The sequence below is a fragment of the Eretmochelys imbricata genome, chromosome 2, assembly GCF_965152235.1.
Source record: "Eretmochelys imbricata isolate rEreImb1 chromosome 2, rEreImb1.hap1, whole genome shotgun sequence".
Lineage (NCBI taxonomy): Eukaryota > Metazoa > Chordata > Testudines > Cheloniidae > Eretmochelys > Eretmochelys imbricata.
This window is the reverse complement of record NC_135573.1, coordinates 93,988,886-94,004,126: the sequence shown is the minus strand read 5'-3', so window position 1 is coordinate 94,004,126 and position 15,241 is coordinate 93,988,886. Positions and strand designations below refer to the sequence as shown.

At 38.5% G+C, this 15,241-nt stretch overlaps 1 protein-coding gene across 1 annotated transcript in view; it reads left to right on the top strand.

The window, feature by feature from the left end:
• The window catches only part of CDH19 (cadherin 19), a 63,342-nt gene extending 49,291 nt beyond the window's left edge, over positions 1-14,051 (top strand). The window contains exons 9-11 of the mRNA XM_077809073.1: positions 2,567-2,684; positions 4,974-5,225; positions 13,561-14,051. Coding sequence (XP_077665199.1) covers positions 2,567-2,684; positions 4,974-5,225; positions 13,561-14,051 — 861 coding nt within the window. The remainder of the gene's footprint in view (positions 1-2,566; positions 2,685-4,973; positions 5,226-13,560) is intronic.
• The last annotated feature ends 1,190 nt before the right edge of the window (positions 14,052-15,241 follow it).

Genomic DNA, 15,241 nt, shown 5'->3' with positions numbered 1-15,241 from the left:
CTGGCCTGTCCCCCGATCCACTCGGTGGACCAGCAGAGACTGTGGGAATTGTTCTCCTTTCTTTTCCCCATGCTGGCCAGTGATGAGGTTAGCTGAGTGAATGGCAGGTTTGAGCCACTAGCAAAAGTGACCAAACTGAGGGCTGCTGTGAGTCTATGAGGCAAGGAAATCCGCCAATAAGTGCAGGACCCACCAAGGCAGAGGAGGAACTTTGTCACAATGAATTAATAGTGAAATAGCAGACCAGCTCTGTTGACTTGAAACTGCAGATATTTTGAGAATTCCAAACATGATGGATTTGTAATGATTTGTTTCCTGATTAGATGGCTATGTTACTAATCAGCACAATTCAATTGTAAATTGAGAGTATCAGAATCAAATAAATAATTAATAGTTTCTGTGATAATGTCAATCTTCAATGAGCTCCATGTGACCAGACTACATTGTCTGTATGGAGTTCACCACTGCATCAGTATCTTGGTTAGCTATATAGTTAGCCAATCATGGAATTGAAAGAATGTCACATGACATAACTAACCAATAAAGCACAAATTGCTAATTATGAGGTACCAATTTTACAATCAAATAGTCAAACATTGAAGCTCAACTTTCATTTTTCCTGAAACTCACATTAGTAAAGTTCAAAAATTGATGGAAAATGACCATGAAACTGCCATGAACACAACCAAATTGTAATTTGCTTTTGAATTTAAGCAAATATTTGTGGAATACACGCAGCCATACAGTTTGTCAGCTATAGGCATGGAGATTATTATCATCAAACCTGCTGAAATAGCCACATTAGTTTGTTGAGTACATGATAGAATAGCATGAGGAAGCTGGACCATGGCTTCCTGTTCTGTACTGGATACATGCATAAGCAAAGGGTTTCATTCTCTAGTTCTGTCAATATTGCACTATCTGTGACAATTACATTCACTTTTCAAAAGATAATCTTGCATCTATTCTCACAATAGTGTTGAGGGAGCAGCTTTCCCTGCTATGATTGGGGCTAGTTCGCTCTCCCCCCTTTCTGCATATTTGAATCACCCTAGATACTCTCTCGTTCTGGGAAAAGAGGAAACATCCCATTATTCCTAACAGTTATGTAGAAGACACCCTTTTGTCTGATGTGGGAGACATCGCATGCAGTAGCAATCAGTGTTCTAGCACTGCCAAGATAAGGCTACATAGGACTTCTGTTTCTCCATGGGATCTTTACACAGATGAAAGATGGCTTGCTCACATGAACAAGACGGAGTGCCAGGAATATGGGGCACCCACAACAACAGCATATCCTGTTGCTTTCACACTTGCCTCGTACATTCCTTAAGTATCGTGGCAGAAAAGACAGATATCATGATACTCCCATGATTATAATCTTGCCTAAAAGGAAATGGAATGTATGTTTACTTAGAACTTTGAATGGAAAATATTTGTATTGGGGGAGATTTTCGAAGACAAATTGCAGTTAGGTGCCGGGCTCCCATTGGCTAAGTGCCTTTGAAAATCTCCACTGTAGCAACCAAAAGAGTGAGGGTCTCTCAGCTTCACTGTGTTCAATGGGAGTTGAGTGTACTCAGAGTCCTGGATGCTCAAATCCATATACAAAATGAAGACACAGTGACTGATAAAATAGAGTCACGTTATTCGAAATGGACATGACATTTTCCTAAGTATCAAAGATTCAGGTCTGGATTTTTGGTTTGGGTCCTTATCTAATTAAAACATACTTTTAAGAAACCAGTCTCTGCTAATGAAAAAAACAAATTGGCTTTTGTAGTGATCTGTGAAGATCTTCATTGAATGATGTACTTGATGATGCATAATTCACTGAATAGCAACTGATAATAGTGATAAATACTTGCTCTTTGCAAGCAGAAATATTGCTCATTATATTGAGTTCATCTTGGTTGTTTATTCATGTAGATGGAAGATATTATTTTCAGGGCTAAGATGTTAATTTTGACTTTGTTCTCTTGCAAATGACAATCTGCTTTGACACATTTGTAACTAAGGCCTATTTTGTTTTATTGAAAACCAAAACAAAAACTTCCATAATCAGTCTATCATAATTTCCAGAACCAACAATTCAGCACATGGGTTTGTCACCATCTCTCACTTACTGCCACTATAATACATCAGTTGAATGATGCTGCTATGTTTATGGGCTGGAAGGAAATAGCTTTTGCACTAGAGGGTTGGTTCAAATGGAGAATGATATATTTTTCACCTTGTGGGAAAAAGGAAAGGGCAAAATATTTTATATATGATTCTTGTTTGCACATGGAAACTTTATTTACACTTTGCATTTTGATTCTGGAAGCCATTTACATTATCCTAGGCATTTAATGCTTATCTCCCTCAAATCAACACAAAATCAAATGGCATAATGGCAGGACACTAAAAATACATTAGAAAACCGATAACCCCAACAAGGTTACAATTATATACATTTATTTGCTACAGAATTTGTAGCCTCAGCAATTCATTATAATGGCTGACATTTATTGTGTTAAAAGAAAGTAAATAGTGTTTATTCTTAAACAGTCATGTTTATTTGCAGCTAATCCAGACCATCAGTGCAGTGGATAAAGATGATTCAGTAGAAGGCCATCATTTTTACTTCGATCTGGCTCGGGAGGCCACAAACAACTCAAATTTTACTGTCAGAGATAATCAAGGTAGTGTCATTCATGTAGCTTTTTAAAAATCCCTTCATGAAATATTCATGCTTTAATAGTGCTCACATCACCATCACATCCAGCCATACAGAGAAATGTTTGGTGTTAAGTTTGAAATAGGGCAAAAGAGTTATCATGAGCAAACTTTAATAATAATATAATCCAATAACCTCATGTAGAATAGTTCTTTTGGAATCCAAATAACTTTAATCAACAAAAGATAGTATTATAGAAGAGAGAAAAATACTTAGCACAAAATCAAGAAAAATAGATTTATATTACTTAATAGATAGTTAAATATAGTATACGTTATGGAGCATAATTTTAACTCCTAAATTGTCACATATTGGTGTTAAAAAAAGAATATTAGAGAGATGCTGTTAATAGGGGTCAGAGTAACAGCCGTGTTAGTCTGTATTCGCAAAAAGAAAAGGAGGACTTGTGGCACCTTAGAGACTAACCAATTTATTTGAGCATGAGCTTTCGTGAGCTACAGCTCACTTCATCGGATGCATACCGTGGAAACTGCAGCAGACTTTATTTCCACGGTATGCATCCGATGAAGTGAGCTGTAGCTCACGAAAGCTCATGCTCAAATAAATTGGTTAGTCTCTAAGGTGCCACAAGTCCTCCTTTTCTTTTTGTTAATAGGGGTTCACTCTTTTACTCAGTTCAGCAAAAATAGAATTATAAACAGAAGCACAATTCACAATTATGTAACTTTGCATCCTGTTACATTTAAAACTGTACGCATCAATTACAGATGACATGATATGAATGACTTCTCTGCATATCCTAATGCTGTACCATTTTGGTATTGATCCAGATGCTTCAAAAGAATGGTCTAGGGGGTCACCAATCGAAACTAATCTGAAGGGAAAACTTAAGTTTAACAGCTGGTGATATTACAGGAAAGATGACCAGTTAAAGTCAGTCTTCTGAGACTTAGAAGAAGAGCTTCTTTCAAACTCAACTAAAATACACATTACTTATATTGATTTTGCTAATTATTTGAATGTCTGGCTAGGTGAATAAATCAATGGGACTAACTTTTGGAAAGTTCATTCTATAGGAAAACTAGTTTTCTTAATGTCTCCAAAAGGAAAGGCAATGTTTTAATACATATTTAAATTTCTGGTTTTCATTTACCTCTGACCCACTGCTAGGAGGTGGAATCCTACGTAGGGTCGCCAACTTTCTAATCACACAAAACCAAACAACCCTGCCACCTGCCCTGCATATTTTTCCAACAAGCTACATAGTTAAAGTGTTTCTAAGCTGAAGTGTTCCCTGGCCAAAGTAGCAGGAGCACACTTGGCCCCTGTTTTGAGGTTGTGGATGCTCACAACCAAGTTTGTCTGCCTCCCCCCCACCTATCAGAAAGCCATCCTTTGAATGTTGAACCTTTTGATTAGCCACTTATACAATATGCTCGACAAACAGCTGGACAGGATGGTAGCTGGTTGCATGGGTCCATTTCAAAAAATCAGTTCATCAGTTTGAATATGGGGTAGGTATTTTTCCCCACTTTTGGGTTTGAACATTAATACAAAGTTCCTTGGTCAAATTCTGCCATCACTTCTGGAATACTTGCATTGAAGTAAATGGAGTTACTCTGGATCTACTGATGTAACACAGAGCAGAATTTGCCCTCCACACATTAGGTTACCAACAACCACAGATATGCAGGCAAACAAAACTGAATGTTTATATTTGTTCATTTGTTTTGCATACTTTGTTGAAAAGCTGGTTTTACAAAACAAAGCCTGGGGGTTGTTCTGATCAGCCATATTTATATTGCAAAGTACAGAAGGTTTGGATAAATGCCTCTGTATTAGGCCCATTTTTATATTAATTTACTAAAGAAAATTACTGTATAAAACAGTAATGAGTTGTCCCTGGAAGCTGATTTGCATGGTGCATTATAACTGATGCTTTGTTAATCTATCAAAATTGAAATGTCTCATCTTGCTTAGAACATCCTGCATTTTACCTGGTTTTGGTGATTTATAAAAGCATTTAAATCAGTAAAGTCCTCCCCACACTTCGCTTTCCTGTGTAAATGAAAGACTATGGGCCTTACTCTGATCTCAGCTTCAATCTCCTGGGTCCAACTCACAGCAGTTGGATCTAAGCCACCCTACCTGTACTGTGACATTTTCTGACTCTCAGTCTGACCTTTTCAGAATGTCATTCATTGCAAATAAGGATAAGTTATTAGCCAGATTTTTTTATTTATTTATTTTTGTTAAAGTGACAAATATCTGATACAAATACTTCATCTTCTAGATAACACAGCTGGAATTCTTACAGCAAAAAATGGCTTCAGTCGACAAGAGCAGTTTGCTTTCTTCCTGCCAGTCCTAATTGTGGACAATGGAACCCCCTCACTTACCAGCACAAACACCCTAACTGTCAGCGTCTGTGATTGTGATACTGAAGCTAGTGCCGAGTCTTGTCGATTTGGAGCTTTCATGTTTTCCATGGGTCTCAGCATAGAAACCTTAGTTGCAGTTTCGGCTTGCATACTAATAATATTAGGTAAGAAAAAATAAGTGTGATGGCTTTAGTATTTATATATGTGTCCCACTGCCCTCTTCTGCTATATGCGAGACTTGATAATTTGAATAGAGGTTCCTTGGTTTGGCTGAGCTAATTATGCTGTTGTGTTTATTGTGTTTCACTGATTACAAATCAAATTGGTTCAGTTTACAAGTAAAAAAAAAAAAGTCTTTGTAACTGCCAGCCCTGAAAATCTGGCCAAAGTGTAGGTGTGTTCCTGTATGCACATCTATCATCAGCTGTCGTAAAGATGTGGAAGGCTAAAATCTTGTCTTAGCACACATAAAACTAAAGCAGAATTTAGCCTTACAGTTGAAATTTAGCTGACAGTTCTACTGATGATGCATGAGAAGGAATAGAATCCAATTCTCTCCACCATAACTGTGTGGTTCTGTAGAGCTAAGATAATTTTTTACTGTTTCTTTTTATTTATTTTTGTCATAAAGGAGGCCGCTATGACTCTGAATACAAACAGACTTGATCTGTTGAATAATAAAGTGACATATTTACATAGTCACTGCTTCAAATACAACCATTCTTATGTTACTCTTCCCCTTTCTTCCCTCCCCCCGCGTCTGTTGATACAAATTTAGGAAGCAGAGTGCTAGGCCTGATGTGACATATGCAGTCTGTGCACCTAAAATGTTTCCTCCATTTAGACAGATTCTACTAGTTTGAGATATATTCCCTATAAATATAGGGATAGAGTGTGTTAACCCCTTATGCCTGCACAGGGATGAAGGTTCAAGCAAGAAGCTTCCTCTTTTGCCCTGCTGTGAAAGGACTGCTCACAGTAGCAGGCCCTGCACTCCTTGCACTCTGAATGCAGAAACTGTTTGCTTCTGCTCTTTTCTCAGCCCACCCCCATTCAGAGTAGATCTAGAGCACAAGGGGCAGCGATCTGGTCCGTCCAAACTTTCAGTGTGAGTTTGAGCGAGACTCAAATCCAGACCTTCAGGACTGTAATCAAGTGCCTTAACTCACAAGTTGCCAAACTGTGATGCATCTGCCCCCAAACATGTCTGGACGTGCTCCACAAACACTGCATCAGGAAGCCCCCATTTTGATCTACAAAATGGAGGTCTTCACATAGCATAACCTCATACATACAGTGCGTGCGAGGTCATGCTGTGCAGAAGTTGTCATTTTCTAGATCACAATGGCAACCTTGCAGCATAACCTAGCATATATGATGCATGTGAGGTCACATTTTGTGGAGACCACCATTTTGTAGAGTATAACATTGGGCTCTTGTTGCGGCATTTGTGAAGCAGGTTCAGACATGTTGTCTGTGTAGAGATTGCTGTGCAGACACCAGTTTGGCCATTTGCACCATGCAGCTGTGCAAGTATCCATCTGAGGGACTTGAATGCAGAAAATCCTTATCTGTGGGTAGCAGCCTCATCAAGAGAGCCTCCTCTCTGCTTGAGCTAGTAGGAACCTGTGCTAGGCTTTTCTGAGATGGGAATCTGCAGTAGGGTGGGGTCCGTATCTTCTTTCATGCCACCCTGAGTACCCTTGTCACTTGAGGATAAAGAATCATTTTGCTGCCCTAGTATCACCACACAGGGCCTTCCTAAGTCCTGGCCTCATTTGCTGAATAGTGAATTCCTCTTTCAGATTTGTGATAAGAAACACAGAGGACTCATTTTTTTTACCCAGAGTATCTGCTTCAGCCTCCAGCAGTGAATCTAATGGTGCAGTTATGAACAAAAAACAAGAGTCCAAGAAACATGCTTGAAAATATAATGAGGCTTTCTTTGATTATGACTTCACCAGTGATTTGATCAAGAAAGAAGAAAGGCCAAAATGCCTGCCAGAACACAGTGTCACTTAGAGAAAGCATGAAGCTTAAGAAGCTTAAACAACACTTAAAAACCCTTCACATGGAATACACAGACAAACTAAAGATATTTTTCCAGTGTCAGAAAGACAAACTTTCACGTCAACAATTGCAATTCAAAAGAGTCATGTTCATCTCTGACCATGCTCAAAAGGCGTCATTTGAGGTGAGTTACCATGTTGCACAGGCCAAGCAGCTTCATAGAATTGGAGAAACTTTGATTTTGCCATCTGCAACTGATGTGATGAACATAATGTTTGGGGAAACTGAAGCAAACAAGCTCAAATCCATACCACTCTCCAACAACACAGTGAAGCAAAGGATCAAAGTGACAGCCGCAGATCAAGAAAACATACTGATGGAGTATCTGAAAAACACAGATTCTTTTGCTCTTCAAGTTGATGTGAGCACTGAGGGTTGTGATGCAAATTTCTTGGCTTTTGTGAAATACACATGAGATGGTAGTTTCTGAAGACATTCTGTTCTTCCTCTTCCAGGACACAAGATGGTGCAAGATGGTTCAATGTGCTACCTGGCTACATGCAAAACAAAAAATTATGGTGTGATTGCATGGTGGGCTTTTGCACAGACGGAGCTCTGTTTATGGCAAGCCACAAAACAGGTGTGCATGTCTTGGTAGAGAAAGTAGCTCCTTTGCTGTGTGAACTCACTGCATGATTCAAAGAGAAAAACTAGCATCTAAAGCTCTGAGTCCAGAGCTATGTGAAGTTTTGCAGCAGGTCTCATCTATTGTGAACTACATCAAGACTCAGCCTCTTCACATGTGCCTCTTTGCAAACCTGTGTGAAGAAATGGAATCCGATCATGATGTGAGAAGGTTTTTGGCTTTTGAGAGGGAAAGTACTGGGATGATTTTTTGAATTGAGAGACAAGCTGCATGCCTATGTAATAGATTGCAAAAAATACTGAGTTCATTGATTTTTCTGGGTGACCAAAGGAAGATATGCCTTCTGTCCTATGTAACAGACATATCTGGGAAACTGAATTAATTGACAGGTTTCAGAGTAGCAGCCGTGTTAGTCTGTATCTGCAAAAAGAAAAGGAGTACTTGTGGCACCTTAGAGACTAAAAAATTTATTTGAGCATAAGCTTTTGTGAGCTACAGCTCACTTCGTCGGATGCATGCAGTGGAAAATATAGTGGGGAGATTTATATACACAGAGAACATGAAACAATGGGTGTTACCATACACACTGTAACAAGAGGGATCAGATAAGGTGAGCTATTACCAGCAGGAAAGCGGGGGGAGGGGCGGGGGGGGGGGAGAAACCTTTTGTAGTGATAATCAAGGTGGGCCATTTCCAGCAGTTGACAAGAACATCTAAGGAACAGTGTGTGGGGGGGATAAACATGGGGAAATAGTTTTACTTTGTGTAATGACACATCCACTCCCAGTCTTTATTCAAGCCTAAGTTAATTGTATCCAGTTTGCAAATTAATTCCAATTCAGCAGTCTCTTGTTGGATTCTGTTTTTGAAGTTTTTTTTGTTGAAGAATTGCCACTTTTAGGTCTATAATCGAGTGACCAAAGAGATTGAAGTGTTCTCCAACTGTTTTTTGAATGTTATAATTCTTGACATCTGATTTTTGTCCATTTATTCTTTTACGTAGAGACTGTCCAGTTTGGCCAAAGTTCATGGCAGAGGGGCATTGCTGGCACATGATGGCATATATCACATTGGTAGATGTGCAGGTGAACGAGCCTCTGATAGTGTGGCTGATGTGATGAGGCCCTATGATGGTGTCCCCTGAATAGATATGTGGACACAGTTGGCAATGGGCTTTGTTGCAAGGATAGGTTCCTGGGTTAGTGGTTTTGTTGTGTGGTGTGTGGTTGCTAGTGAGTATTTGCTTCAGGTCAGGGGGCTGTCTATAAGAAAGGACTGGCCTGTCTCCCAAGATCTGTGAGAGTGATGGGTCATCCTTCAGGATAGGTTGTAGATCCTTGATGATGCGCTGGAGAGGTTTTAGTTGGGGGCTGAAGGTGATGGCTAGTGGTGTTCTGTTATTTTCTTTGTTGGGTCTGTCCTGTAGTAGGTAACTTCTGGGTACTCTTCTGGCTCTGTCAATCTGTTTCTTCACTTCAGCAGGAGGGTATTGCAGTTGTAAGAACGCTAGTTAGAGATCTTGTAGGTGTTTGTCTCTGTCTGAGGGGTTGGAGCAAATTCGGTTGTATTGTAGAGCTTGGCGATAGACAATGGATCGTGTGGTGTGGTCTGGATGAAAACTGGAGGCATGTAGGTAGGAATAGCGGTCAGTAAGTTTCCGGTATAGGGTGGTGTTTATGTGACCATCACTTATTAGCACTGTAGTGTCCAGAAAGTGGATCTCTTGTGTGGACTGGTCCAGGCTGAGGTTGATGGTGGGATGGAAATTGTTGAAATCATGGTGGAATTCCTCTAGGGCTTCTTTTCCATGGGTCCAGATGATGAAGATGTCATCAATGTAGCACAAGTAGAGTAGGAGCATTAGGGGACGACAGCTGAATTAATTGAATACATGTCTGCAAGGAAAGAACACCACATCTTTCAGCTGAGTGATCACAACACAGGATTCACAAAGAAAATTGTTTTCGGGAAGAATAATTTGCTGAACATAAACTATGAATCCTTCCTCAAGCTTTGCAAGTTCCTGGCTGACACACAGGTGATGGCTGAGTATCTCAGATGGCTGAAGGACCAGTTTGTATCGTTTTTTTCCAACTTGGACATGACAAAGTATGATTAGGTATGAAGCCCCTTTCAAAGCAAGGCTGATGCCATTGGTTTGCCAGCAGCTGAAATCAAACAGCACAGAAATTTCCTGTTATCGATTCCTGCAAGGAACATATACTCAATATTCTTTCCCAGAGTTCTGAGTCACTGTCATGAGATAAAAGGGAAGGTCCTCTCATAGAACTGTAACTGGACTGGTTAAAAGATAGGAAACAAAGAGTGGGAATAAATTGTCAGTTTTCAGAATGGAGAGGTAAATAGTGGTGTCCCCTATGGGTCTGTACTGGGTCCAGTCCTATTCAACATATTCATAAATGATCTGGGAAAAGGGGTAGACAGTGGGGTCGCAAAATTTGCAAATGATTCAAAGCTACTCAAGATAGTTAGGTCCCAGGCAGACTGCAAAGAGCTACAAAAGGATCTCTCAAAACTGGGTGACTGGTCAACAAAATGGCAGATGAAATTCAATCTTGATAAATACAAAGTAATGCACATTGGAAAACATAATCCCAACTTTACAGACAAAATGATGGGACCTAAAGAGAAAGAGATCATTGTGGATAGTTCCCTGAAAACATCCACTCAATATGCAACTGCAGTCAAAAAATCTACCAGAATGTTGGGAATCACTGGGAAAGGGATAGATGATAAAATAGAAAATATTATATTGTGTCTTGAATACTGAGTGCAGATGTGGTCTCCCCATCTCAAAAAAAAAAAGATATATTGGCTTTGGAAAAGGTTCAGAAAAGGACAACAAAAATTATTAGTGGTATTGAACAGCTTCCGCATGAGGAGACATTAATAAGACTGGGACTTTTCAGCTTAGAGATATGATACAGGGTGATATGATACAGGTCTACAAAATCATTACTGGTATGAGAAAGTAAATAAGGAAGTGTTATTTACTCCTTTCCATAACACAAGAACTAGGGGTTACCCAATGAAACTAATAGGCTGCAGGTTTAAAACAAACAGAAGGATGTATTTCATCACACAACACAGTCAAACTGTGGAACTCTTTTCCAGAGGATGTTGTGAAGACCAAGACTACAAAAGGGTTAAAGAACTTGATAAATCTTTGAGGCTAGGTTGGTCAACGGCTACGAGCCATGGTAGACAGTGATACAAAACCATGTCCCTATCCTCTGTTTGCCAGAAGCTGGGAATGGGTTCCAGGCGATGGATCAGTTGATGATTACCTGTTCTGTTCATTCCCTCTGAAGCACCTGGCACTGGCCACTATCAGAAGATGTGATGCTGGGCTGACCCAGTATGGCCATTCTTATGTTCTTATGTATGGTCAAGAAGTACCTCAGAACTGATAGTGCCATTCACGAGCATGTATTTCTGTGAAGCTGGATTCAGCATTCGTGTCTGTCAAGTCTCAGTATCGATCTACCATTGATGTCACATCAGAGATTAGATGTGCAATTTCTACCTCATTGCTGGACATGAAGAAGCTGTGTCACAATACGCAAGCCCATGCATCACAGAGAGCATTAAGTAACATACTTAATGTGTAAATTCCTTGGATTCCTTGGCTGCTGTGGTGCTTTGTTGCTATCTTAAGTCAAAGGACACAATAAGCCTCAAAATAGGCTCACGCAGGCAAATAATTTATGAAACCCTGCAGTAACCACTCAGACACTGCACTTCCATCTAAATGTAATGCACAGTAATCCCTGCTAGCACTAGAGTGTTCATTTAGCATTCTCTTAGATGGATGCATCAACCCCTGTGAGCTTGTTAAAGAGCGTGTTTCCTATGGTAACATTGGCATAGCACATCATTTGACATGCTACACTTTCTGATAGCATGACATGGGCAAAACACCATCCATCATCCAAAGATGTGGGTCATCAAAAGCAAGGACAACTTTTTCAGTGCCTCCTTATCAGCTACTATCAGAACTATATAAACTCACCAGCACTAGAGTTATTTCACAGATGGTGTGATTTAAAAGTCATAAGTTAGGCAAACATAATTGTTTCACTGGAAGTGAAATTTTAATTAAAAAAATGAGTAGAATCTCAATTTAAAATTGATTCCACTGTTACAAAGGGCATGATAACGAAGAGGTGTTACCTTTCTAAATCGTGCAGCTATGGCATGAATTGTACTTGTTCTTCAACCCTTCAGAATGCTTCATAAGAAAACTATCCCCAAAGATGTAGCATCAGAAACGAGAAAAATAATTTTAAAAATGTTCCAATATATTTTTTAAAATAACAACCCAAACCTTTATGTATAAATATTTTCTTAATTGCCCGAGTTTAGCTAAAGAGGTCAAAATAAATGGGAACTATTTCTTCTTGTCTTAGAACTTTGTTTTAAATTGTTGAAAGTGAATACAAAGTCATCTTAAGGAAGCCCTACATATTTTCAAGTGAAGCATATCATGAGAAAATAAACACTTTATTTTACCCTCATTACACAATAAAACCTCTGCTAGCCTATTTTGTACAACAAAGAGTGGGATATCACTAATCACAGGAGAGCTGTGAGGCTTGAAAATGAAGACTATGGGCCTTACTCTGATCTCAGCTTCAATCTCCTGGGTCCAACTCACAGCAGTTGGATCTAAGCCACCCTACCTGTACTGTGACATTTTCTGACTCTCAGTCTGACCTTCTTGCTATTTGCCTTAGATAAATGGACTGGGGCATATGATCTGCTATTAATTAATAATATTAATATCTATTAGTATCAATTAATTTCTGCAGTATTCAAAGTATTATCTCTAGCAATTATATGGAAGTACAAATAATATTGCAGTAACCTTATCTATTTAAATGAGGTAAAACTGCCACGTTTCTAAGTACCACAAGTGTACTGTGCAATATTGTGCTTTGGATAAAGAATTGCTGTTTCCAGAATTGTCAATCAAATTTGTTTGGTTTATTTTTTAAGCTTAAAACTGAATTCAGTTTTCAGCTCTAATTAGTTACAAATTGAAATCATGCATCGTTTTGGATCCCATTGTGTATTTGAAATGGACCCTTCAGTTTGGGATGAAGTGAGCCAGGATTTGGTGCAGGGAGGGTGGCAGGGGGGAAATGAATGCTTATTTTAAAAAAATAAACAAATGGAAAATCTTTTCTATCTGAGCCAGTCATTCTACAATTCAAGCTTTTATGTCAGTTACAAAGAAGGCATTCTTACAGACAGAGCTTGCTGGTGCACAGATATGAGGTACAACATCCCCAAAATCTTATTTCTCAAATGTGCAAGACCAGCTACTAGAAACTATTGGATCAGATGCTCACCTGCTTAGCTTAGGTTCATTGAAGTCAATGGAGTTGAACCAATTGACACCAACTGAAGAGGATCTAACCCAATAATGTTACTTTTTTATTTCCCAGCCCTTCCAGTGGTTTTGATCTGGGAGAAGGAAATGAAATTTTGAATGGAGCATTGATATATTATGTAATAAAACAAACGAGTTTCAAACAGCACAAGTAACCCATGATTCCCTCACTGCTCCAAATTCTCATTGGCCAAACAAATTGCTCCATTTCCTTAACCCATTTTATAAATCCCTTTGTAGCCATTTCCCCACCAAAAATACTACATCTTGCAACCATAAATCCACAAAAATCACAGCTCTACAAATCCACCTAGATTGCTTGAGTTTGCATATGCTTCAACATTAGGAAGTTTTATTACCCTTAAGACTTTCCAAACACATAAAAAGTCTCTGATTCTTTTCTTTTTTCTTTTTTTTTTGTGTCAGTGTTTTTTTTGGCAATGCTGGTTTTAAGGCAACGGAGGAAGCAGTCCCTATTTCCTGACAAGCCTGAAGAGTTCAGAGAGAACATTGTCAGGTATGATGATGAAGGAGGTGGAGAGGAGGACACAGAGGCTTTTGATATTTCAGCACTCAGGACTCGTACTGTTATGAGAGAGCACAAGTCTAGAAGAAACATCACAACAGAAATCCAAAGCCTTTACAGACAATCTCTGCAAGTTGGTCCTGACAGTGCTGTGTTCAGGGAATTCATTTTAGAAAAGCTTAAAGAAGCTAATACAGATCCTACTGTTCCACCATATGATTCCCTTCAGACATATGCATTTGAGGGGACTGGCTCACTGGCTGGATCCCTCAGTTCTTTAGGATCAAGCATGTCAGATGTGGATGAGAATTATGATTATCTTACTGAGCGGGGGCCAGACTTTAAACAACTAGCATGCATGTATGACCCCATTAAGAGTGCAACGGATTAGCAGCCACTAGGGGCCACATTTTCAAAAATACTCAAATCAAAATCAAGTCTGGATTTGAAAATGAGACCAATTTAAGCATCAAAAAAAGTGACCAGGTTTTCAAGAAGAGCAGTTCAAAAGGATAGTGGATGCTGAGAACCTTTTGAAAATCTGCCCGTGAGCATCACTCTGAGAAGTGTTGAATGCTCAGCAATTTTGAAAGTCAGATTTTATTCAGTTGCTTGCATACAAGCTGCACTTCTTTGAAAATCTAGTTCCAATGGTGGGTGCTTAAAACAGGTCCCACAAGTACAGGAAAAAAAAACAAAAAAACTATGGTTCCTGGAAATACTCGACCTAGCTTAGGCTTTACAACTATTTTCAAAGTTAAGGCTGACTTGTAGTTTTTTTTTGTTTATATTAATTAACCAAAGTTAAAGCTTGCATATTTGTATTATGTTTGGTAATATAAATTCTATTGTGTAAAAAATGTAGACACCAGAAATATTTTAAATGATTGCCATAAGCACTTACAAAGTCCTCTATTTATTTTTTTTAGCATAAAATTAAAGCAAATACCATTTTTAGCTGTGTAGAAATAAAGGCCTGTTACAGTCAACATTTATTCACTATTAAATTTGAATTTTTATTAAACTGCTGGAAAATGTGTTAAATTCTTAATTAATTTCTCAGTTAATGCATTCAAAAATTATAAAAGACAAAAAGTATTAGGTTCAAGTTTGAATCAATATTCAACTTAAATAGAGTAGTATCAACCATGTTACATTTTACTGTGCATAGCATCAAATACAATTCACATTTGGGCTTCTCCCCTTTTATTAAGAGCTTAAAAGATGACTGATTTCCCAGCACAGATATTTTTTATTATGGAATGTAAAATTAGCGTCAGTACTCAATTTTATTGTAACAGTATTAAAGATCTTTAAAATGCTAAGCTGATGTATATAAAACTTGATGTATAACATTAGATAATAAGATAATAAAACACTTTAATGTTAATCCAGTTCTTCAGAAAATGATCCCACATCATACTGAAGGAATCGAGTCAGACTTCAAAATTAATTTCCCACTGTATTTTTTACACAGTCTGTCGAGAGAATTAAATTGTCTCAGAACTATTCCCTTTCACTTATCTGTATGGTGGATCAACAGAAATTTAGTGTTCTAAAAACCATCAAATATATTCAAAT